Raw genomic sequence first — 27,355 nt, 5'->3', positions numbered from 1 at the left:
AATAAACGGCATCACGCTATTAGTACCATTTTGCCTCCCTGGTTCGTTATGTTCTGAGCCATCTAAGGTGGAGGAATCCCTGGACTCTAGACGGCGTTGGACCCTTCTGGTGAGCCTATGATGACCCCCATGAGTGAGTGACACCATCCCTGGGAGTCGATCGCGGCCCGAGATGATGCCATTTTAATGACCAGATCTGGATGTCTATGTGGAGTATTTACATACAACGCCTAGTTTGTATGTACTTCTGGTAAGTGCATCACTATACAGTTATCTCACGGAACAGCTAGGAGCCTGCTATACTATTGTGTATCCTACAATTTGGAGCTTTTTATGTTCACAGGACTTCCTATACCAGTTTATTAAATGAACTGACGAATGAAATGGACATATTATTTATGGTTTTTATTGTAATTGTGGAATTTTTAGCGCTGCATTTTTTGACTTATATAAACACTCTCCTATTCTATTGAAAGAGACCTGCTGAGTCTATGTAAACAGATCTCTGACTTGCTTAGATTCAAAGCCAAAGCAGTTATACAAACTGACAAGAAATTATTCTATGAATCGGGTAATAAATGTGGTAGGCTTTTGGCTAGAGCTCTGCGCGACTTGCGCTCGGCCACTTATGTTCCTTATATCTTACGGCCCGACGGCAGTAAGGCTTCCTTTCCCAAACTAATAGCCCAGACATTCGGTGATTTTTATGTTTCATTGTATAATCTGCAGGTGAGCCCTCTGACGCAGACTCAGCTTAAGGATTATATCTCCTCTTCAAATATGCCTAGACTCCCATCACCTGTCAGGAGTGAACTGGAAGCTCCCATGTCTATAGAGGAACTCCAGATAGTGGTGAATCTCACCAAATCTGGTAAGGCTCCTCGGCCAGATGACCTTACTCTGCAGTACTACAAAACATTTCTCCCTGTGTTAGGGCCACCTATGATTGCCATGTTTAACGCTCTCATCCAGAGTCATTAAAAGCCCATATTTCAGTCATACCCAGAGACGGCAAAGACCCTTCCGCCTGCAGAAGTTATAGGTTGATATCGACCTAAAACTTTTCACCAAAATTTTGGCCATGCGCCTTCAGTTACAGCTGCCACTGTTGGTTGATTTTGGACCAAGTGGGCTTTATACCCACCCGTGAGGCTCATGACAACACTATAAAAGTGCTGAATCTTGTTCATATTGCCAACCAGACTCACACCTGTGTGTTTCTGGGAACAAATACGGAAAAAGCATTCGACCAGATGAACTGGCAGTTTATTCTCTGCAGTTCTCCTGCATTTTGGAATAGAGGATCATATGATACATCTGGATCTCTAACATATACTCCCAACCATCCGCCCAGGTCAAAGTGAATGGTGTGCTTTTTGACCCTTTTCCTGTTACCAATGGAACTAGACAGGGGTGCCCCCTCCCCCCCCCTTTCCCTTTCCTAAGTTTGTGCCTTTTATTTGTAAAGTTCATTTGAACCTAGATATTACAGGTCTCAGTAATGCAGGATCTCAGTAAAAAATATCAGCCTACGCAGATGACACGTTGTTTTCTGTGACTAATCTGGTGATCTCATTACCAAATCTTTTCCATGAATCTATGGGGTCTTATCTGATTTGAAGATCACCTTTACTAAATTCGAAATTATAAAAGTGGCAATCCCACCGTCTGTACTTTGTATGCTTCAACTTAACTTTAAATTTAAATGGACGTAAGTAGCCCTAAAATATTTGGGAACCTATATACCAGCCAGTCTACCAAGTACCTTTTGACCTTAATTTTCCATAGCTTCTCAATACGGTACGCTCACTATTGGACAAGTGGCAGCACGGTCTTCATTCCTGGTTCGGCAGGAGTAACATAGCTAAAATGTCTGTTTTACCTAAATTTTTATACTTGCTTCAAGCGTTACCCGTTTCGCTGCCCTCCAATTACTTTAAAAAAAGTCCATAGCCTTTTTACGAAATGTATTTGGGCGAATAAGAAGCCTCGCTTCTGCTGCCACCTCCTGACTCTGTACACAATTTGGTGCTCTTGCAATCCCAGACCTTCAGAAATACACTCAGGCAACTCATCTTGGCTGCCTTATTGACTGGAGCTTTAACTTTGGCCACGCCTGGAACAGGCTCAAAGTCATTCACTGCTCTGCTGGTTTCCGTGGTGCTATAGAGACCTTCCTCCCTCTCTAATGACGCATCCATTGGTGGGAACTGTAACAATTGTGCGCAGTAGGGACATGGAACCTGTATGCGACGGCCATTTTTGTTTTTCATGAACAATGACCTTCCTCCCCTCTCTCCTCCTGAAAGCTGTGGAATTTGTAGCTGTAAGTTTTAACGAACCAGGAAAAATAATTTCCTCTGACTTATCCTAAAACAATAATAACTCAGTCAAGCCATCACACATGATGTGTAAAGCTATTAAGGCTCTAGGAATACAGAGCATACCATAAAACATCTATTCCACAATGTAACAATTCCACATACAATTCATAGAATTCAACAGGATTAGGACACATTAATATTAGGTATATATTTGAATGGGGAATATCATACCGATCAACTCAAGGTTATACTTGACTGTTAGCACATACGAAAAGGGAGAAAGCAGTCTCCTCCCGCCTGGATGACAAGGTACGCTGTGTTTGGTATCCTTGGGTTCAAAATATAATTCTGAATATTAATCTGCCAGTTGCTAAAATACCACCTGCACATACTGGAAGTTGATAGTATTAGTATGAAACTGTAGTTGGGACTTGGTCATAAACTTGGTGACCTCCTAGCACCCATCCCCTAAACTGGATTATTGGTCAGTTAGTCTCCGTCCACACCCCCTTGATATCACAGAAAAGGGACGGACAGGATCTGGTAAACTGAGCTCTCATTTAAGATCAACCACAGAACACCCAAGAGATCCACAGCAACATTTTTGTTTGGACAATTGGACTCTGTTGCTTCATTGTTCTCTTTATTTATTTGTAACATCCCTTTTTGTAAATATTTTAATGGCACCATTTGATCTTTTCATTAATAAAACCTATTTTGAAAAGTGTTAAAATTGTCTCTAAGGCTTTTAATGCAAACTAAAGAATCCCTGTCTCTTGAAGAGTGCTACTGTATATAATAATCCTCTGAATATACTTGTCTGTGGTGATAGTGTGTATTACAAACGTGTATTGTTCACATTTGTTCTTGCCAACATTGTGAAGGGTTGATAGTCCCAAAAGCTATTTGGTGGCAGTTTGGAGTTTGAAGGGTTAATTGCGTAATTAACCTAACCCAGTTACAGTTGCTCTCAGGCTGCTGGCACCTAGTTTTTTGGTCCTGCAAGCTGGAAAATCTTTGTGTTCAGTGCAGCTGAGGGTGGCATTGTTATGCAAGTGACAGCGCGGTGTGAGATTGGCTGGTTCTTTGTCATGAATTGGTGAGCAGGGCAAGGGTCAGGCACCACGTTCGGCATTGCCTTCAGCAGAGGAACCACTGCACATATCTGTTTTCAGGTGTTTGACAACTGACCTATCCTCTATGCAATCGCCATTATTCCCCATCGTGGGTAATCAAGCTTTGAGCCAGGCCGAGACAGCACTTTCAGATTGTTGTCTTCTAATGACTGATTCCATGCCTCTCAATTTTTAGTGGCCAGGGAATGGTCTTCTATTTCATGTCTCAAAGATCCCAGGGGATCTTTCCACTTAGACTTCTGGAGTCAGTTACGTCACTTTTTATGTTCCTTACCTCCTTCATCCATCTCCAAATGCAGTATGACTCCCTTTGAAGACGTGTATTGAACAGGGTACTTTACCTCATACTCTTTCTAAAACATATGCTCTCCTGATAACGCCTACTGCAGACTATCACCCACCTTCCTTGACAAATGGGAGGCAGACTTAGGTCAGCCTTTTAGTGAAACAAAGGGGACCAAAATACAGTGGGGAAAATAATTATTTGACCCCTGCAGATTTTGCAAGTTTGCCCACTAACAAAAATAAATTAAGGGTTTATCATTTCTATCATAGGTGTATTTTAAATCATAGGGACAGAATAGAAAGGTACACATGATACAAATGTTATAAGTTGAGTTGCAGTTCAGTGAGTAAAACGAGAATTTGATCCCTAAGCAAAGCATAACTTAGTACTTGGTGGAAGAAACCCTTGTTGGCAAGCACAGAGGTAAGACATTTCTTGTGGTTGGTTACCAGGTTTGCACACATCTGAGGAGGGATTTTGGTCTACTCTTCTTTACAGATCTTCGCTAAATCCCTAAGGTTTCTTGGCTGTCGCTTGGCAGCTTGAAGTTTCACCTGCCTTCATAAATTTCTTATAGGATTAAGGTCTGGAGACTGGCTAGGCCACTCCATGACCTTAACCACTTCAAGTCCGGACACTTTTACCCCCTTCCTGTCCAGGCCAATTTTCAGCTTTCAGTGCTATCACACTTTGAATGACAATTGCACGGTCATGCAACACTGTAACCATATGAATTTTTTTAGCATTTTTTTGAGACAGATAAAGCTTTATTTTGGTGGTATTTATTCACCACTGGGATTTTTGTTTTTTTTGCTATATAAATGAAAAAGTCCAAACATTTTGAAAAAGTGTTTTTCTTATAAAATTTTGCAAAGAAATAATATTTCATCATAAATCTTGTCCAAAATGTATTCAGTTATCTTTTTAGTAAAAAAAGAATAACCCAAATTAGTTTATAACCAAACATTCTAATTTTTTTAAAAAAAATTTACATTTTTATTTTTTTTTATATTATTTTTATTTTTTTTTTTACATACTGTCACCCTAGCAGTAGTGTTACCATGGTGACACTGTACTACTTGTGGGGGTAATGAAGATTTTTTTTTTTTTTACAGATTGCTTTTACACCCATAAAGGCTGTAAAAGCAATCATTTCTCCTTCTCTCTGGCTGCATTCTTGCAGCCATTGAGAACTACTGTGTGAGCTGTGATTGGTCACAGCTTGTTACATGGTACAAGGCTGTTGTGAATAGCCTTGTACCATGTGGCCTCTGTGATCATTCACAGATTTCACACGTAGTAAGCAATGATATCAAAAGTGACATCTTGCTTACTACTCTGCATGTAATCACTGATTGGCCAATCAGTGATCACATGATCAGGACCTCACACAGAGGTCCCATACGACGATCGGTGTTCCACTGTGGCAGAGGACACAGCGGGCACTGGATCACGGTGCTGCGCACTCCCAGGGAGCGCGCACAGTCCAAAATGGCGGGCGCCATTTATGAACGGCAACCCACCCCTGGACTGCCACCGTCCGGCCGTTTTATATACAGCGGCCGGACGGCAAGTGGTTAATGTGCTTCTTCTTGAGCTGCTCCTTTATTGCCTTGGTGGTATGTTTTGGGTCGTTGTCCCAAAACGACCCATTTTCAGTGTCCTGGCTAAGGGAAAAAGGTTTTCATCCAAGATTTTACAATACACGGTACCGTTCACTGGCCCCTCAATGCGGCAAAGTCAGCCTGTACCTTTAGCAGAGAAACCGCCCCAAAGCATGTTTCCACCTGCATGCTTTACTGTAGGGATGGTGTTCTTAGTGTCATAGTCAGCATTTTTCTTCCTCCAACCACCGCAAGTAGAGTTAATGCCAAAGAGCTCAATTTGGTCTCATCTGAATCATTTAGCTGTTCACTGGCAAACTTCAGATGAGCCTGTACATGTGCTTGCTTGAGGATGTTGACCTTGCAGGAGCTGCAGGTTTTCAATCCATGGCGGTGTATTGTGTTACCAATGGTTTGTTTGGTGACTGTGGTCCCAACTGCCTTGAGATCATTCACAAGCTCCTCCTTTGGAGTTCTGGGCTGACCCCTCACTTTTCTCATGATCATCGTTTCCCCATGAGGCAAAAAATTGCATGGAGCTCCAGGCTCCAACAGTTGCCTTCTTCTCACTAAGCTTCTTGCTGATGTTCTTGTAGCCCATTCCAGCCTTGTGCAGGACTACAATCTTGTTCCTGACATCCTTTGACAGCTCTTTGGTCTTGCCCATGATGGTGAGTGAGGTTTGAATAGAAGAAAAAGATTCTGTGGACAGTTGTCTTTTATACACATAATGAGTTGTTAGGAGCCCCTTCTTAAATTGACAGGACTAATCTGTGTACCACATGAGCACAGTCTGTGGGTGCCAGAATTGTTGGTTGGTAGGGGATCAAGTATTTTACTCACTGAACTGCAACTCATTTTATTTACATTACATTTGTATCATGTGTTTTTTTCTGGATTTTTGGTTGATATTGTGTCTCTATCATTTAAAATGTCTTTGTAAAGGGGTAAACTTATAAAATCTGCAGGAAAAAAATAATTATCTTCCCCACTGTAGTATGTTTTGCCTTGAAATTTCAGGAAACTAATTTCAAGATCCTGACTAGATGGTATTACACCCGTCCTTTTACATAAACTTTTACCCAATACCTTTTTTTGGGGGGGGGGGGGGGGCTTTTTTTCTAGCTTTTTTTTTTTCCTTACATGTACTGTACAAACGCTAATAAAAATCTTACACTCCTAAGCACTACTACCAGTGGTTTTTATCCAGCAATTTTTGAGCTAGAGTCCATGGAGCCTAAAACTAAAACAATGGCATTTTTTCAGTAAATCCTACACTTAGAACATATCTTATTTATGTAGTTTATTTGAGCTGCTTGGAACATCACCTGTATTTTGAGGAGAGCCTGGGATTATGAATTCATCTACTATTGGTATATCCAAAGTTTTATGACCATCCAACTGGGAGCAGTTATCTTTGATTCCATGGATCCATATCCCTTATTAGGAGACCGGGAGGTCTGATCCAGGAGAGCCTGTTGCTGGTCGCCAACACTTATGATAATAAAGCGTATTTGACCACCTTAACCAGTGTCAATTCTTTCTGGTGCGTGAGCAATTCACTTATTGTGTGCACATGCTGAAAGAGCACATTTTTTGATCTACGGGACTGCATCTTCATGGGACTGTCACTTTAATGTTCACTATATATTCTTTTTTGTCTAGAAACATCATTTGTTAATGATGTTGAGAGTATACTGTATTATTTATTTGTTTTTATTTTTTGTAGCACCTGCATATTCATGTATTTAGTTGGACTGGTGTACCCATGCTAGTGACAAATGCTGGATCTAGCTGAAGGAGGCCTTTCTGGGTATACCCCTGTGGGGAATTCCTGGGCTTTGGTCCACTCTCTTTTCTTCAGTAACTACCCACCTTTTAGTCTAGTGGGCTGTACAGCTCGGATTGTTACCCCTCTCGTCTGATTCCACTGATAGGGCATCCAAATTTTGCCCCCGCCCTTGACAAACATTTCCACAATTTACAGGGAACCTCACCCAGCTTGGAGGTCTTCCTAACTCCTAAAGGGTACAAAACTATATCTCAGCTTCAGAATATGACAGAAGAGCTCTTTCCTTTCTGTAGTGCATTGCAACTATGATGGAATTGGGATTTTAATAGTGCTGATATCTTCTCTCAGAATAAACAGCCACTCTTTAAGGTAAAACCATTATTTTTTATTGTACAATTAATTAAAATGAATGCGTTAACACATTTCCCTAAAATTGTAAGATCAAGACAAACTAAGAAAACAGAGCCCCATGTTTGTCATCAGTATCACAAACCCGTAAATGCACTTCCTTTCTTTAGTGGACTCATGATACAGTATGGCACTTTACAGCAAGTCAGACAGTATGTCAATCTGTAACAGGGGGTGCCAGATCCAACGCATTTCTCACTGTAGCGTCTTTAGGAGTTCAGGGGGTGCGGTTGTGAATAACTGCTAAAAACACAAGAAAATACCGTATAATATCTTATACAACTTCTATCATTTACAAATATCACAAGCATAATGCATAGATATTGATACACTTACAAATTCAAATAGAGGAAACAAACATTAAATGCAATGGTACACTTTCACACATATGTCAGCACAGCAGGTGCAGAGAGGCAAAAATATGGTATCACAACGGAGAGGACATCTACGAACAGCCCACAGCCCCAGAGGTCATACACAGGGGGGAAGAGGGAAAGGCCGTGTTCTCCAGTAGTTGAAACCTGTAATTGCCTGTAAAAGCAACACCAAAACACCATCAAACCTCTATTGGGCAATACATATGTTTCGCATAACAATGTTAACATTAATACCTTTAGTACTGTCGGGCGGTCTAAAGCTGTAGATATCAAAGCAAGGTGTTTGTGGTGGCTGAACTCGCCAACTAGACCTATTATTTTCCACTGCAACTATGACCCACCTCCCCTCCCCCTTCACTCTGCCTCTCCACTTCCCCCATCAGACTTGGCCTTTCCACGACATAAGATGCTAACCCCCCATTCAACTACCAACATTCATCTTACATTGATAAAAGAGAATCTGACCTAGGTGTCAGTTTCTCAGAGAAACAAAAGGACCGCATCATTCATTTCACTCATATGGCCTTAATCTCGAACGCTGTTGAAGAAACAGGATTTGAGATTTTTGATTCGCTGGTAAAAAGTCCCATCGGCCCTTCATAGGATCTTACTGCAAATCTCCCCCACATGTTGGAGATGTCTTAGGAGGGTATGATTCTGCACATCTTGTGGACCTGCCTGGTTCTGCAACCTTTTTAGCCTCTGGCTCAGAACCTCATCTACAAACTTAAAAGGTAAAAGGAGAGGTGAGCGCTCTCTTTGAGAGCAGCTAGAACACCAAAGGCAACCAATAATAAAAACCTACAAAGACATAAAATAAATAAAGGTGCAGCTCCTTCTCTATGGTCTCCTGTTTGGAGCAATATATTTCCAGAGAACTCTATGATCCAGCCTCCTTAGTATCCAGAGAGGGGAATTCCTTATCCAGGCTTCTACAACCCGCCCACCCCTTCATGGGATCTCTGGCCAGCTGGACCTTACTTCCTTTTGTGAGCTTGTGAAAAGCACCACCATACTCAGGAGGACAGCCCAGGATTAGGACCCCATCCAACATCTAGGTGAGTGATTTTTAATGCGTATTTACTTTACGCATCTGGTGAGTGCGTAATTCTTCCATACGTTATATAGAGCACTGATTGAAGAATCCACAGCTTATATACACCCAGATCTTTACTGACTATCATTTTATTGGCATTATATTGGCTTACTTATGAACGCTATTATTTGTTATAGAGCGCTGCACCTTTATTTTATGATCTACAAACTTACTGCCATGCAATTGGGTGACCTGCTACATCTGGCCCGCATGTCTTCCAGGCAAAACATTATCTTACTATCCAACTATTTAATGCAGCCAAGGCCTGTATACCCCTGTTCTGGCAGCAAATGAAACCACCCCCTATGGGAATATGGCTTCACAAGATTCAGGAATATTCCACGGAATAAATACTGGCATCCTCTGTTCATACAGAAGAGCAGTACCACAAAATCTGGTTTTATTGGTTTGACTACACTTTTTTATATTCCAGTTGAACAATTTTTCAAATAACAGATAATACAAATGAACAATGTCCTGTCTAAATATGTAGATTATAATACAATGCAAATAACAAGGTTTATCGGACATAAAACATTCAACAGGAGACTCGGAGCTCTGTAGAGTAGCTATTGGATAATCTAGATCAAGGTCCACAACCCTTATCTGACCATATATGGGGGACTCACACAGTGGTAGAGGAAGGGAGGGAACCAAGAGGGGGGAAGTTAGGGAGTGTAGTAGGGGGGAAAGGGTAAGAACCACTGTTCATGGACCTGAAATTATACACACAGTAATTGTCGTTTGAGACAGGACAAATGTTGCAGAACATATAGGGATTGGGCATAACCCACCCTAACAGACAAAAGAGAGAATGATGAAGAATAAAGAAAAGAGAATAGAAAAAGAGAAGGAGAGGGTCAAGTTCGGTGACCATGTTTTGTCAAATTTCCTAGTATTAATGTGTAAAATACAGGTGAATTTGTTATTAATCATAATCCAGTTCAATTTATTCTTGACATAGTCAAGTGGGATAACCAATTGCTTCCAATGTCTAGCTATAGTAATTCTTGCTGCCAACAACATATAGGTGATCAATTTATGGGACTTTCTGGGAACAGTATCCGGGAATTTACAAAAGAGGGCTGGCTGCGGGGATCTCCAAATATTTACCCCTGTCACCGAATTGATGAAATTAAATGTGAATACAAAATCTGGTTGCTATTGGACATTGCCATCAGATGTGATACATAGAACCCACGTGGCCACAACGCCGGAAACAAATCGCAGAAGCAGATGGGTGCATCCTCGCAATCTGAGTAGAGACCAGGTACCATCTTAATAACATTTTATAGTTCGCTTCCATTAGGGTAGTATTGATGGAAACTTTAGACAGTGCCAGGGCAATATCTTGGCAATCTGACAGCGATCCATATGGGGAAGCTTACAGTTCGGGTCAGTGAGGAGAGAATACACTGTGGAGACACTGCCTCTGTGGAAATTCTTATTCTGACAGGAAAGTTCAAAGTTGGTGAGTAAGGGTGGTGCATCCAATAAAGTAAGCTTTGAGCGGATAAATGAGACAATCTGGTTGTATCTGAAGTTTTCAATAGCGAGCATTTGTAACTTACAGTGGGGCAAAAAAGTATTTAGTCAGCCACCAATTGTGCAAGTTCTCCAACTTAAAAAGATGAGAGAGGCCTGTAATTGGCATCATAGGTAGACCTCAACTATGAGAGACAAAATGAGAAAAAAAATCCAGACAATCACATTGGCTGATTTGGAAAGAATTTATTTGCAAATTATGGTGGAAAATAAGTATTTGGTCTCCTACAAACAAGCAAGATTTCTGGCTCTCACAGACCTGTACCTTCTTCTTTAAGAGGCTCCTCTGTCCTGCACTCATTACCTGTATCAATGGCACCTGTTTGAACTTGTTATCAGTATAAAAGACACCTGTTCACAACCTCAAACAGTCACACTCCAAACTCCACTATGGTGAAGACCAAAGAACAAAATTGTAGACCTGCACCAGGCTGGGAAGACTGAATCTGCAATAGGCAAGCAGCTTGGTGTGAACAAATCAACTGTGGGAGCAATAATTAGAAAATAGAAGACATACAAGACCACTGATAATCTCCCTCGATCTGGGGCTCCACGCAAGATCTCACCCTATGGGGTCAAAATGATCACAAGAACGGTGAGCAAAAATCCCAGGACCACACGGGGGGACCTAGTGAATGACCTGCAGAGAGATGGGACCAACGTAACAAAGGCTACCATCAGTAACACAATACGCCGCCAGGGACTCAGATCCTGTAGTGCCAGACGTGTCCCCCTGCTTAAGCCAGTACATGTCCGGGCCCGTCTGAAGTTTGCTAGAGAGCATTTGGATGATCCAGAAGAGGATTGGGAGAATGTCATATGGTCAGATGAAACCAAAATAGAACTGTTTGGTAGAAACACAACTCGTCGTGTTTGGAGGAGAGAGAATGCTGAGTTGCATCCAAAGAACACCATACCTACTGTGAAGCATGGGGGTGGCAACATCATGCTTTGGGGCTGATTCTTCGCAAAGGGACCAGGACGACTGATCCATGTACAGGACGGAATGAATGGGGCCATGTATCGTGAGATTTTGAGTGCAAACCTCCTTCCATCAGCAAGGGCATTGAAGATGAAACGTGGCTGGGTCTTTCAACATGACAATGATCCCAAACATACCGCCCGGGCAGCGAAGGAGTGGCTTCGTAAGAAGCATTTCAAGGTCCTCGAGTGGCCTAGCCAGTCTCCAGATCTCAACCCCATAGAAAACCTTTGGAGGGAGTTGAAAGTCTGTGTTGCCCAGCGACAGCCCCAAAACATCACTGCTCTAGAGGAGATCTGCATGGAGGAATGGGCCAACATACCAGCAACAGTGTGTGCCAACCTTGTGAAGACTTACAGGAAATGTTTGACCTCTGTCATTGCCAACAAAGGATATATAACAAAGTATTGAGTCGAACTTTTGATATTGACCAAATACTTATTTTCCACCATAATTTGCAAATAAATTCTTTCCAAATCAGCCAATGTGATTGTCTGGATTTTTTTTCTCATTTTGTCTCTCATAGTTGAGGTCTACCTATAATGCCAATTACAGGCCTCTCTTATCTTTTTAAGTGGGGGAACTTGCACAATTGGTGGCTGACTAAATACTTTTTTGCCCCACTGTATATTTAAAATGCTGTAAAGAGTATATTCAATCACCCTTAAGGTAGTCTCCTGTCCTCAACAGCCCTTTATTGATCCACCATTAAAAAAGGGGAGGTACAAATTTAGGGTTACAAAAGACCAGAGCCAAGGGCATGTGGAGATGCTAATGATTTTCGATAGCGTACTCTGTCCCAGACTGTCAAAGAATGAGACAAAGTGGCGCATAGTATAGGAGGGCGCGATCGATTAGAAATGCAGTTCTCCAGCTGTGAAACCATAAGGAGTCACAACTGGCTGCCAAAGTTAATATGCCAGCATCAGGGACCCAAAGACCAGTGAAGAACCAGCCTGGGTGAGCATGGTGCTGGATCACTGGACAGCCGTGTGTCTGTTTATTGAAAGTCCCCCCGCAACAGTTTTAGTGACTGAAGCTCCTCTGTAATGTGTAGTGGTTTGGCTGTACTGTACCACCTTGGCCTAGTTACACTGTCCATATCATCTGTACACTTTACAACATAACTGTATAATTATTATTTTTATATACATTAAAAGCACAAGTCCAGTAACGTATTTGTGAAAAGCGTCACATTGAAATGCTGCTAGTATTGCCTGCGATCCAAACCGAGGGTATAGAAAAGAGACAGAATCGACTCATGTGACAGAGAAAACTGCTTGAACATACATGCGTGAATCAACACATAAGGCCTCATTCACACTGGCACAGTCAAACCTGCATTTATATGCATTTAGCAATGTTTCAAAAGGCATGTATGATTTTTCAATGGTACCATTTATGCTGTGCGTTAACCTTCATTTAGGTGTAGTCAGTTAGCTGAGTTTAGCTAGAATTCCATGTGTCCAGGATCCAATGAGACACTCCAAGCATAGCTAAACGTACTTTAAAACCTCAAAATGCAGGAGAAAGCGATCTGGGAAGCATAGAAAGTTGTTAATATTTCCCAGATCACTTCTCTAGCATTTAGAAAAGTTAAATACAAGAGTGCCAGTGTTAATGATGCCTAAAACTGTTAAATATCTATGAAAAGATAATGTGCGTAATTACTGCGGTAGAAAATCCTGCTATTGACCATGTAGCTGAAGATGTCTGCTCTTTGACCTTCTCCTGACCTCGTGACAATTTCTGTCCAACAGAAGTATAATTTGTGCTAGAACACTAAGATTTATAAGGCAAATTATTAAGTGCTGTCTCACATTGACTGATTCCCTTTAAGAACTGGCATAACGATGCACCATTTCCTCCTTGCTCTATTTTTTTCTAACACTAATGTAGATTCTGAAGTGGTTAAAATGCATTCAGCCCTTCTCTGCAATAAATAAGATAAGCAAGGATGAACATCTGTGTTTAATCATAATAATATTTACAGTAATTACTGGAGATTTGCAGACATTCCCATAGCTAAGCAGCTCTCGTCAATGATTTTGAAGACTGCCACTTATGTATTTTTAAGTTTTGTATTAGAGGCTTTTCCGTATAAAAATTTAAATATAGTATGACCTGAACATATTAATTATGCCTGTAAGTTTATCAAAGGTTGGTTCACAGCATACATCTTAACTTTATGTAATATTCACCATATTCAATGTTTTCTGTGCTGAATTTGTTTATCAGGACCACATTTGGGTTAAAAAAGCATTAAAAACGATCTTGACCATTAATGGTGCTTTAAAGTTTTCAGAATTCTGCACTTCTAATTGCTTTAGTTGATCCAGAGATGTTTAGCTTTAGTCAAAATACTGATTTTATCTGTATGTTGGAAATCTCTTAAGTACATTTAGAATACATTTTACCCACTTAAGGAAATTTACAGGGAGTTTTATATAATAGTACAATGAAAAGGATATTTCTGTTACATGCGAACCAATGTGGCTAGGTTGAAACATCTGCCGAGCACAGCTATCTACAAGGTCTTGCTAGGAAGGGGGCAATACATTTCACCAGGCAAAACAGACTGAAAGAAAATGGGCATTATAGACTACTGATCACCAGGGAAATTACACTTTGCACTGCTGATAATTGGAAGAAAATGCCTACCAGGAAATGTTACAACCATGTCCTACACACAAGGTCATTTTGCTAACATTTTTGTACCTCATTGTACAAAATGAATCTGTATCTACTGTGGCTACAGTTAGCAGATCAAGGTGAGAGATGGTGGGTTTGAAAATTAGAGGTATGAAATGTAAATAGAACTAGGATTTGGCAATGGGGGTAAAATCAGTTGTTTTAAAAATATGTTGGTGCTATGGTAACAAAACATTATAGATTGCAAGCTTTGCCATACACTTTATTGCCAAAAGTATTGCGACAACCCCTCCAAATCATTGGATTCAGGTGTTCAGATCACCTCCATGGCCACAAGTGTATAAAATCAAGCACCTAGGCATGCAGACTTGTTCTACAAACATTTGTGAAAGACAGAGTTGCTCTCAGGAGCTCAGTGAATTCAAGTGTGGTACCGTGATAGGGTGCCACCTGTGCAATAAGTCCATCCATGAAATTTCCTTGCTACTAAATATTCCACGGTCAAGTGTTAGTGATGTTATAACAAAGTGAAAGCAACAGGAAACAGTAACCACAAAGTGGTAGGCCATGTAAAATGACAGAGCGGGGTCAGCACATGCTGAAGCACACAGTGTGCAGAAGTCACCAACTGTCTGTAGAGTCAGTAACTAAAGACCTCCAAACTTCATGCAGTCTTCAGATTAGCACAACAACAGTCCATAGAGAGCTTCATGGAATGGGTTTCCATGGCCGAGCAGCTGCATCCAAGCCTTACATCACCAAGTGCAATGCAAAGTGTCAGATGCAGTGGTGTAAAGTACGCCACCACTGGATTCTGCAGACGTGTTCTCCGGCGTGACGAATCACGCTTTTCTGTCTAGCAATGCGATGGACATGTCTGGGTTTGGCGGTTGCCAGAACAGTACTTGCCTGACTGCGTAGTGGCAAGTGTATAGTTTATGATGTGGGGTTGTTTTTCAGGGGTTGGGCTTGGCCCCTTAGTTCCAGTGAAGGGAACTCTTAACGCGTCAGCATACCAAGACATTTTGATGCTCCCAACTTTGTTGTAACAGTTTGAGGATGACCCCTTCCTGTTCCAACATGCGCACCAGTGCACAAAGCAAGGCCCATAAAGATGCGGATGAGGAAGTTTGGGGTGGAGTAACTTGACTGGCCTGCACAGAGTCCTGACCTCAACCTGATTATAACACCTTTGGGATGAATTAGAGCGGAGACTGCGAGCCAGGCCTTCTCGTCTGACATCAGTGCCTGACCTCACAAATGTGCTTCTGGAAGAATGGTCAAACTCCTAAACCTTGTGGACAGCCTTCCCAGAAGAGTTGAAGCTGTTATAGCTGCAAAGGGTTGGCCAACTCAATATTGAACCCTACAGACTAAGACTGGGATGTCATTAAAGTTTAGGTGCGTGTAAAGGCAGGCGTCCCAATACTTTTGGCAATATAGTGTAAGTACCTAACCATGGCCTGCTTTTGTGACAATGAATAGTAACAAATACCTGATATTTTAGGTTGTATATTTGTAAACAGGCTGCTTTAGGCTATGCAGGGGTCATTCTTTAGCAAGAACGTGTGCACTGGCTAATATCTGGGGGTTTTTTTATATACTATTGGGGATTTAGGGTTGAGCACATTTTTCCTTAATTTTGGCCAGTAGAAGCAGATGTTATTACAATAATTTGCAGATATTAGGCATTTTATGGCTTACAATTTAAAAACTGTTCCATGAAACATAAGTAATATGTAAATCAACCTTACTATTCAAACGTGTTAATCATTTTACATCTTTACATCACTACTCTCTAGATAATAATAGCAGTGAAATTGCTGCTTCAAAGCTTAAAGAATATTACATATTATACAGTACAATCTTCATACATTGATGCAGTAGTCTATACCTTTTTTTCGTCTTTCCCTTTCTTCCCCCTACCAGTCTTACTTTTACATCTTCTTTTTTGTTCCTTTATCTTTTAAGCAGTCTAAAAAATACAATACATAGTTAATTATATGTAAACTCAAAGCAAACATTAATCGTATTCTTCTTTACTTTTTCTTTTTTCAGGAGCTTTCTTCTTGTACGCAGGATTTGCTTCTCTTGGACTTCTATTCACTTATGGCTGCCTCCCAGAGACTAAGGGAAAGAAGCTGGAGGAAATTGAATCTCTGTTTGAAAATAGACTTTGTACGTGTGGTACCTCTGACACTGATGAGGGGAGGTATATAGAATATATTCGCGTCAAGGGAAGTAATTATCATCTTTCTGACAATGATGCTTCTGATGTGGAATAATTTTCCTTGGCAGTTGCATACCAATCATTTAACAACCTTCTGGAGAAGGACAGCTATAGGTGACCTTACAGTGCTGCTTCTGGTCTGGTCCTCTGAAGAGCTTAAAATAACCCTACCAAAATCTTGTTTGTTACTGGTCTTGGAGGACATTTCAGTTAAGAGCAAAAAAATTATATGTTTGAAAAATAAATGGCTGGTCATATTTGGAAACGGATTCTTTTAGGCAGGCCATATGTTATACATTTCTTTTCGTTCAACCAGAGGGACAGAACGAAAAGAAATGTGCCGATTCCCCCATCAACACACTCTGTGCTGATGAGGGAATCCTTTCCGCAGCATTATTGCATTCTGCTGGTGGGGAGCCTTTCCCACCAGCAGAATACAGTGGTCAGTGTTGCTGGCTACAACTGGCGGCACTGATCGTTAGGGGAAAAACCTGAGCGACTGGTTGTACACAAGTTGATCGAAAGTACAACCACCTAGCCCATACATGGATTGAAATTCGGTCGGTCCCTGCTGAATCGGCTGATTTTCAATCCATGTATGGCTGGCTTTACAGTTGTTCCCTAAACACTAGTTTTACAATATTGATTTAAATTAATCACATTATTTTACTTTTTCAAATGGTGGCTATAAAATAGGACTGAAAGCTACAATTGTAAGAGTTCTCATCATCTTACTACAAGTCTTCCTTTTGTTAATGCCATAGCTGGAGGTGTTACCGTGACATGCACATGATCAAAACATATGGGCCGAAAATATTGCACAGTTTGATCTGGCTGTGATCAGCTAGACACAAACAACGTCTTGCAGAAACTGATCTTACAGAAGTTTTGTTTTAAATACCATTGGAAGTATAATATTTTACAATTTCAGCATCGTTACTGAAGGGTAGCTTTTTGCATGTAATATTGTTCAAAAATACTTGTCAAGCGGCCAGACACAAAGCATATTGATATTATGAGTTAAAATAATAAGTGCAACAAAATTTATAATCTTGAAAAAAAAATCTCAGTGCCAAACTTTGACAGTATTTTGTTGATGTTTAACACAAACAGCTACAGCTATCACATTAACTTAAGTGTCAGCAGGATATTTTTGTTTACCATCGTTGCTGTAGACAAACCTTTCCGGTTTACACAGATCAGACAGACTAATCTAATAACTAAAAGTCATTAAAATCCAGATTGCACATTAGGAACTATTGATACAAGAAGCACAGTTTTTTTTTTTTTTTTTTTCCAGTGCTTCCATAGAGTGTAGGAAAAATTTTGGTCTTAAAGGGAATGATGATCAATGACTTATGTTGTGGAAAAGTAAATAAGCTTAAATCCTTGACATATTTTAACTTGGAAAAAATGTTTATACTTCTTGTCACTACTTTCCTCAGAGCTCTTTCAATCTTCTTTGGGGGCAATTTGTTAACCATTTTATATCACTTTGTTTATACACTGCTGCTAAGAGCTGACAAGGGGTGATCCTGCGGCTTAGTGGTTAGCACATATGCCTTGCAACACTGCGGTCCAAATCCTGGCCAAGATACTGTCTGCATGGAGTTTGTATGTTCTCCCAGTGTTCAAGCAGGTTACCTCCAAGTACTCTGGTTTCCTCCAACACTGTGAAAGCATTCAGGTAGGTTAATTGGCTCCTGTCTAAATTGTGCCTAATATGTGTGTACAAATTAGCTACGCACATATGTTATCACACTGCATGCCAGTTCCAAGCTGAGCAATTGGGGAGAGTTAAGGAATGACCTGGTAACCTATCCAATAAAATAAAAAAAAAGTCTCAGTAAATCCAGCATGCACTATCACATGTACTCTGTCCAGGCTGATGTTTATGGACTCCAGTTAACTTAGAAAAAAGATGCAAACAGAGCTTCTGTGTAGACCAAAGTATGTATGTATATATATATATAGATATAGATATATATATTTATTCAGTACTGATTAGACTGAGATTTCTTTTTCTCTTCCAAATAACCATAGGTTAATCAGTGCTGCCTGAGAATATACCAACATACCAGCTACAGTGATATAAAAGATGCCTTAAACCAAGAATCCTACAGAGCAGAAAGCAGCAGCCAATACTGGTTCTCATTTCCCGGTAACAGGAGAAGTGATGTGCTAGGAAGAAAAAAAAGGGTTTGTTAGGAACGGAGGGCAGAAGGTTAAAGCAAATTGCTGTTGTGCTGATCAGTAGCTAGATCATTTAAAGAAATTTAGACTATAGAAAATCATATTGCATTTAATTAAAAAAGTGATATCACTCTTAAAAACTGCACTGTAGCAATAGATCATACAAAAAATACACATAAATTAAAGCAAAGAGCAAAGAGGTGTGTGTGAGAGTGTGTGCGTATATATATATATATATATATATATATATATATATCTATCTATCAATTGTGAAAGTCACTCCTTTATAAAAGTTTTAAGCTATCCAAAACAACCATCCAACTGATCTCAAAAGTGCTTTTTTTCATGAAGCACCCCAATATGTTTGCATAATCTCAAAATCCTGTGTCCCTCCACCACTCTGATAGTCAGACACTCACCAGATAAAATTGCCTCACATTTTGCAAAGACCACCTGATAAAGCTCTTAGCTGCAGTAATCTAGTCAGGTTATACAAATCCTCCTCCTCTTTCTCCTCAGCATTTGTATCATAAGATGGAAAAAAACAAAGTGCCAAACATTGCGTGATTTTGCCAAAATCCGATATTTATTTAAAACAAATGGGCATACCCAAAAATACCTGGAACAGATCACATAGCATGCAAGTCAGTACACAGGCTGCCTTAGGTTCCCTCTTCCCGCTGTTCACAGAGCTCAAGCCAGCCGCCCTGCTTCTCAACATATCTCCCTGGTTCCTTGCCTAGCAGACTCACAGACCCAACTTTGAGTGTTTGGTTCTATGAAGCTCTAGACACCTGAACATATGTCTGATGATGGTGAATCCCGATTATTTCCCTCCCCAGCAATCTCATGACAAATTGCTAATGCATTTACACGAGGAAAGCATTGATGGAAATATTTTTTTCAAGAAATGGTATTTTGTTTTTTTTTTGTTACGCCTCAGGTTTATTTTTTATCCTAGCAAGACTCAAAAGGGTCTCTAGCCAGTCTTTCTTTCTCTCCATTTTGCCAGTCTGAAGTAGTTCAGCAGTCTTTTGTGAAAAGCATCAGTCTCTGTAGTATGGCAGCAAGTAGGCATAGGTTTTGGGTAGAGTCTAAGGACAAACAGGTTCAAAATCACGCAGCTAGTCTACTTCAGCTTTTAAACGCACCGATCAAGGCTTCTGTCATTACAAATTCTAACCAGTAATTTAAAAAACTACTTAGATGCTTTTACAAAATAATTACAATAGCATTTTATAGCTATTAGGAGATAGATCCTAATATGTTTTTATTTGAGCCAAATATAACTATATTTTCACAGAATTGTAATTAGACGTGTCTATCACATGAATCTATTATCTTTAAGTGGTGACAATGGCCTCATGTGTAACCTCATCAAAATGACCCACACTGTTAAGCCAGTACAGCCCACACTTCTACAGCTTGGCTATGATATTTTGTGAACATAGGATTGCTACTCTTCTTAACAACTGTAATTATGCAGAATAGCAAATGCTACCAAGTAGGTTTAAAGCTTTTATAACCATTAATGTATTAAAATGTACTGCACAAATAATAACTACAATAAATCATGAGTGTGTGTGTCTATAGTGTGTATATTTCTGAAAATTGCAGATCATCAGCAGTGTTGCATATACAAAAAGCATATGTATTTTGAAAGAGTTGTATATTTACCATTATTGTTAATATAATGCGATACTTTTATGTCCAAATAGATACATGAATTGATTTTTTTTTTATATAGTCAAAGGAAAATGCCAGACAAATTGCTAAATGCATACAATATACAGTTAATATTTTAGCTGGTGAAAAGGATTGTGTTCAGCTATTTTTCTGATTTACACAACTCTGCCATACTTCTCAGAAATATCGCATTCCTGGTTCACCTTTCCCTGTTAGCTGGACATATTGTAGGTGATGGTGATTTTCATTGGTCAGTGAGCAGGCTGGAAAGAAAACTGCATTGCTGAACCAGAAAATAAGCATGTCACCTATCTGGCTATGCAGTGGGGTATATATGATTAAATTACAAGATTGGCTTAACAAAAATAATATATTGGCAGGTGAAACAGTAAACATATATGTATTTAAACTATGTATAGCTGTTTGACTGGGATTTGCTTTAAATAACTCAACTCAAGGGTTTTACGTGAAAGGCAAGGAAGATAAGGTAGCAGTATATTATTACTTTGTTCAGCTAACCACCTTAGGGTGGGGATTTTTAACTTAAAGTGGTAGTAAACCGCAAAAAAAAAAAGAAAAATCTCCCTGCAAGTTAAGAGCATACTGTGCATCATATAATAGCACATTATGAAAGACTTACCTGAAAACGAAGCCCTCCAGCGGAGCGCTGTCTTGGCTCTCAGGAGCTTCCATCTGCAACCTTCCTTCTGGGTTTGCAGGTTGTGGTCATTTGACTGGCCAAGTCGGAATGACATCCTCAACTGTGGTGTGGCTCTCTCAATGGACGGCATGTCGCCCATTGCGAGCACAGTGCACATGGGCTGGTGACATCACCGGCACTACTAAAGTAAATATTCTCTAAACGGTGCAAGTATAGGAGATATTTACTGTACCTACAGGCAAGCCTTATTATTGGCTTACTGTTAGGGCCAAGAGAAAAAAAGACTTTACTACCACTTTAACATAACTCATTTAAACGTTAAGAATAAAAAAATGCAGCAGTTTGCTGTTTTAAATACAAATAATATGATTAGTATGTAACTGATGATTCAATAAACATCTGGGAAAACGATCAGTTTTATTATACATATCTTGTAATATTTTTGTATTCTATTATATTCATTGTCTACATAAAAAAAAAAAATCCATGTAGTTGCAAAATGTTGTACAACTACTGTAAGCACAACACAGGGCATTTAGCAATTTTTCATACTCAGAGTTGGGACAATTAGGATGTTTGTACTAAGCTTGGCAGGGAAAATATTCTGTTCTACTTAACCAAAATAATGTTTGGTTTTTAATAATGTAATTTATTATTTGTTGGTATAAAATGATGTACTGTACCAGGCCAGAAGCAGAGAATACACAACGTGTGCTTTATGGCTAAATCTGTATTTTGGGGGGTACAGTTTACGGAAAATATGTAGCTGCAATGTGCAAAGTTTCTGTCCTCTTAAATTGCAATTTAATGTAATATATTTGTTTTATAATACATTTTAATAGCCTTGTGTACAGTATCGTATCCCTTCTTAAGTGAACTAGGTTGTGACAGTGTTATGTCGGCAAACTCTGACTGTATGTTTAATATACACAGTTTGTGTACTTCAGGGTAAATTAATTCAACACTATGTCAGAGGAAAGAGAGGTCCTTTTGCTTCTACTGTATGTTTCTCCTTGAAAAGTTTTTTTTTTTCCTTTTACAGTATGTGCTATCAGCACAGTGTTGTTTTGTATCAAAGTGTCAATGGTGTATAAACTATATGAAAGTAATTTAGTAACCTAGTTAATAAAGAAAATAATGTTCATATAAACACCATTGTATGTCATTAGTTTTTCATTACCACTTTCAGAGGACTTATGCTAAGTGAGGACCTACTACCCCAGGTGATAAGTTTTTTCCATTGGGAAAAAAGTAACTTTATAAAAGAATTAAGGACACCTTCCACCGGTGACTATAAAACATATAGTCATATTCATAGCTTTGTGAGGACTTCTGGGCAACAGGGAGTGCTCCTTTAAGTGGAACTGCAGATATTATAACCTACAACACATCCTGAAATGGATTATGTTACGAACACCATCTCTTAAATGTGTCAAACTTTAATCTGAGATCATATAGCCTATTAAAATGGTTTTTTACTTCTGTGAGAAATGTATGGCCAAACCAGCCCTCTAAAATTCCTCCCACTTCTAGGTGTAACCTAGGGCCAAATCAGCCCCTTTAAAATGTGCCAACTTCTGGATGTAACCTAGAACAGCACCAGCCCTCCTAAATTCCACAACTTTTAGGTGTTCCCTATGGCCAGACCAGCCCTCTTAAATTTCACCAACTTCTAGGTATAACCTGCGACCAACACCAGCCCCTTTAAGTGGCTCCCACTTACTGGTGGAACTTGTACAGTATGCTTTAGGTTCAAGCTACCAGCATCAGGCAGGTCTTTATGAATTGACCTGAAGTCATAGCCAATGGTCTAGACCAGTGGTTCTCAACCTTTCTAATGCCGCGACCCCTTAATACAGTTCCTCATGTTGTGGTGACCCCCAACCATAAAATTATTTTCGTTGCTACTTCGTAACTGTAATTTTGCAGTGGGAGGAGTAGTGCCATGTCATTGGTGTCAGTGGAAGGAGTAGTGCCCCATCACTGATGTCAGTGGGATGAATAGTGCCCCATCATTGGTATCAGTGGGAGGAATAGTGCCCCATCGTTGGTATCAGTGGGAGGAATAGTGCCCCATCACTGATGTCAGTGGGAGGAATAGTGCCCCATCACTGATGTCAGTGGGATGAATAGTGCCCCATCGTTGGTATCAGTGGGAGGAATAGTGCCCCATCACTGATGTCAGTGGGATGAATAGTGCCCCATCACTGGTGTCAGTGGGAGGAATAGTGCCCCATCACTGGTGTCAGTGGGAGGAATAGTGCCCCATCACTGATGTCAGTGGGATGCATAGTGCCCCATCGTTGGTGTCAGTGGGAGGAATAGTGCCCCATCGCTGATGTCAGTGGGATGAATAGTGCCCCATCGCTGGTGTCAGTGGGAGGAATAGTGCCCCATCGCTGGTGTCAGTGGGAGGAATAGTGCCCCATCGCTGGTGTCAGTGGGAGGAATAGTGCCCCATCGCTGGTGTCAGTGGGAGGAATAGTGCCCCATCGCTGGTGTCAGTGGGAGGAATAGTGCCCCATCGTTGGTGTCAGTGGGAGGAACAGTGCCCCATCGTTGGTGTCAGTGGGAGGAACAGTGCCCCATCGTTGGTGTCAGTGGGAGGAACAGTGCCCCATCGTTGGTGTCAGTGGGAGGAACAGTGCCCCATCGTTGGTGTCAGTGGGAGGAACAGTGCCCCATCGTTGGTGTCAGTGGGAGGAACAGTGCCCCATCGTTGGTGTCAGTGGGAGGAACAGTGCCCCATCGTTGGTGTCAGTGGGAGGAACAGTGCCCCATCGTTGGTGTCAGTGGGAGGAACAGTGCCCCATCGTTGGAGTCAGTGGGAGGAATAGTGCCCCATCGTTGGTGTCAGTGGGAGGAGTAGTGCCCCATCATTGGTGTCAGTGGGAGGAGTAGTGCCCCATCATTGGTGTCAGTGGGGGGAGTAGTGCCCCATCATTGGTGTCAGTGGGAGGAATAGTGCTCCATCACTGGTGTCAGTGGGGGGAGTAGTGCCCCATCACTGGTGTCAGTGGGAGGAGTAGTGCTCCATCACTGGTGTCAGTGGGAGGAATAGTGCCCCATCATTGGTGTCAGTGGGGGGAGTAGTGCCCCATCATTGGTGTCAGTGGGGGGAGTAGTGCCCCATCATTGGTGTCAGTGGGAGGAATAGTGCCCCATCACTGGTGTCAGTGGGGGGAGTAGTGCCCCATCACTGGTGTCAGTGGGAGGAATAGTGCCAAATCATTGGTGTCAGTGGGAGGAATAGTGCCCCATCATTGGTGTCAGTGGGAGGAATAGTGCCCCATCATTGATGTCAGTGTGGTGGAGGGGAGAATAGTGCCCCATCATTGGGGTCAGGGGGGGGGAAATAGTGTCCCATCGTTGGTGTCAGTGGGGGGAGGAATAGTGCCCCATCATTGGTGTCAGTGGGAGGAATAGTGCCCCATCATTGATGTCAGTGTGGTGGAGGGGAGAATAGTGCCCCATCGTTGGTGTCAGTGGGGGGAGGAATAGTGCCCCATCGTTGGTGTCAGTGGGGGGAGGAATAGTGCCCCATCGTTGGTGTCAGTGGGGGGAGGAATAGTGCCCCATCGTTGGTGTCAGTGGGGGGAGGAATAGTGCCCCATCGTTGGTGTCAGTGGGGGGAGGAATAGTGCCCCATCGTTGGTGTCAGTGGGGGGAGGAATAGTGCCCCATCGTTGGTGTCAGTTGGGGGAGGAATAGTGCCCCATCGTTGGTATTAGTGACACAAATGATGGGGCACTATTCCTCCCACTGACACCAATGATACTTACTTTGCTGACCCCTGCTCCAGCCTGGGCTCGCTCTCTCACTTACCTGTCAGCAGTCTTCCTTCTCTGGCCGCTCTCCTCTTCACTCGCTCCGGCAGCTCCCTCGATCTTCTTTGATGTACGCGCGCTGCCGCTCGGCTCCTCCTCCAAGCTCCACCTCCTCGCCGGTGATTGGCCGCCTGTGTGCCTCTCCTGAGCTACAGTTCCGGTGGCCAATCAGCGGCGAGGAGGCGGAGCTGCTGAGCGATCCTGGAGGTGTGGCCAGGTGACAGGAGCAGCGTATAATCATCCCGCCCACACATCGCCTGAGACGGAGGAGCGGTGTCTCGGTTCCTAAGACCATCGGAAATATGTGTTTTCCGATGGTCTTAGGCGACCCCTGGAAAATGGTCGTTCGACCCCCAAAGGGGTCGCGACCCCCAGGTTGAGAACCGCTGGTCTAGACAATAGCCAAAAAAATGCTGATAATATTCTGTGTATTAGTTAACAAATTTTGCCAAGCCTCCAAAGCAAAAAAGGAGATAACCATTTGCCTTTTTATTAAACTAAAAGTATCTGCAGTTCTACTTTTGTGTTAGACGCAAACCTAACAATATGAAGATGAATATCAATTTTACTGCACACTTATTTTAAACAAGGTAAGAATTGTTTAAAGGAAGTTTCACATAATTATAAATGTGCTATGAGCTAGCACATATATAATGGCTTGTGTGCTGAAGATGCCTGCCAGAGGAAACCAATAATGAAATAAATAAATAATGAAAACTGATGATCTTTGGAACTTATTGAACATTTTAGAAAAACATATTAGCAGGACTTAGAGATTCATCACATGTGAAGTTTGGTTTGGACCCTTGGGGAAGGGTGTCTAAAAATGTCTGTAATGCCCACTTGCCTTAAACCTGGAGGCTTCAAAGACCAAATGTGTATGGTATATTAATATAAAAGAGGAACACTTAGGAGTTGATTTACTAAAACTGGAGAGTGCAAAATCTGGTGAAGCTGTGCATGGTAGCCAATCAGCATCTAACTTCAGCTTGTTCATGTAAAAAAAACCTGGAAGCTGATTGCTTCCTTTGCAGAGCTGCACCAGATTTTGCACTCTCCAGTTTTAGTAAATCAACCCCTTACTGTATTTTAGATCATGTTGTCTAATCTGGTAGTGGGGGTGGCTGTACAGCTGGGTTCTCAATGTGTTGACTGTTTTCTATGCACACATATACATATACACATGCACAGTTGTGCTAAAACGTTTGCATACCCTGGCATAAATCATGACATTTTGGCATTGATATTGAAAATATGACTGATCATGCCAAAAACACTATGTTTTATTTAACCACTTGCCCTCCTTAGGATTTACCCCCCTTCCTGACCAGGCCATTTTTACTAGTAATGGCCATGATCAGCGACTTATAGCAGTAAGGCAGTGGACATTCTGACACTGGGGGGAACTGACTTGGTGTCACTGACATCCCCAGTGACACTAATACAGTGATCAGTGCTAAAAAAAGCACTGACACTGTACGAATGGCACTGGGCAGGAAGGGGTTCACATGAGGGTGGATCAAAGGGTTAACTGTGAGCTGGGAGTGTTTTACTAGGGGGCGGTGTGTGTGTGATATTCACTGTAATTACAGAGGAGCTGCAGAGAGGAGAACTGTTAGTAAGCAAAACAGTTCTCTCTGTCAGAGATCCTTGGAAATCACCAGCCACGAATGGAGGCTTGCATGCGCCCCTTACCCGGAAATGCAAAATTACGTATATATATATATATATATATATATACACATGATTTTGTGCACTGCTGCTGCCCTGTAGCAGTATTCTGCTATAGGGCAGTCGGAAAACGGTTAAGGACAGGGACCATATGACTCCATGTACTATCATATAGTTATTTGGCTCCTTTTTAAATCATAATAACAAAAATCTCCCAAATTCACCTGATCAAAATTTTACATACCCTGGAATGTTTGGCCTTGGTACAGGCACACAAGGTGACGCACACAGGTTAAAATGGCAATTAAAGGTTCATTTATCACATCTGTGGCTTTTTAAATTGCAATTTTCTAGCTCTCAGGTGGATGCACTGAGCAGGATAGATACTGAGCCACAGGGAGCAGAAATTAACTGTCAAAAGACCTGTGTAACAAGGTAATGGGACTTTATAAAGACGGAAAAAGGATATAAAAAGATATCCAAAGCCTTGAATATGCCAGTGTTTACTGTTCAATCACTTACTAAGAAGTGGAAAATTTGGGTATCTCTTGATACCAAGCTAGGGTCAGGTTGACCAAGAAAGATTGCAGCCAGAGCTGCCAGAATTATTTGGGATACAAAGAAAAACTCAGAGGTAACCTCAGGATTGTTTCAAGGAGCACAATATGATACTTGAACAAAAATGAGCTGCATGGTTGAGTTGCTAGAAAGAAGCCTTTACTGTGCCAATGCCACAAAAAGCCTGGTTCCAATATGCCCGACAACACCTTGACATGCCTTACAGCTTCTGGCATACTGTAATCTAGAGTGACAAGAGCAAAATAGAGCTTTATGGTCACATATTTGTGTAGCTCTAAAGGCACGGGGAATCTTGTGAAAATTAAT

General features: G+C 41.3%; 1 protein-coding gene across 2 annotated transcripts in view; it reads left to right on the top strand.

The window, feature by feature from the left end:
• Positions 1 to 22,122, top strand: part of SLC2A13 (solute carrier family 2 member 13) — a 282,752-nt gene extending 260,630 nt beyond the window's left edge. Inside the window, exons 10-11 of one of the 2 annotated variants that reach the window (XM_089685016.1) lie at positions 16,261 to 16,380; positions 18,476 to 22,122. In XM_089685016.1, the coding sequence (XP_089541142.1) occupies positions 16,261 to 16,380; positions 18,476 to 18,480 (125 nt within the window). In that variant the 3' untranslated portion in view covers positions 18,481 to 22,122. Of the gene's footprint in view, positions 1 to 16,260 lie in introns of both variants that reach the window. The other variant, XM_089685010.1, reaches the window with a different exon arrangement.
• The last annotated feature ends 5,233 nt before the right edge of the window (positions 22,123 to 27,355 follow it).

Source organism: Staurois parvus, unplaced genomic scaffold, assembly GCF_062004578.1.
Source record: "Staurois parvus isolate SC_StPar_1 unplaced genomic scaffold, SC_StPar_1.0 ptg000019l, whole genome shotgun sequence".
Classification (NCBI taxonomy): domain Eukaryota; kingdom Metazoa; phylum Chordata; class Amphibia; order Anura; family Ranidae; genus Staurois; species Staurois parvus.
The sequence above is the reverse complement of the archived record's forward strand: the minus strand, read 5'-3'. Positions and strand labels throughout refer to the sequence as shown.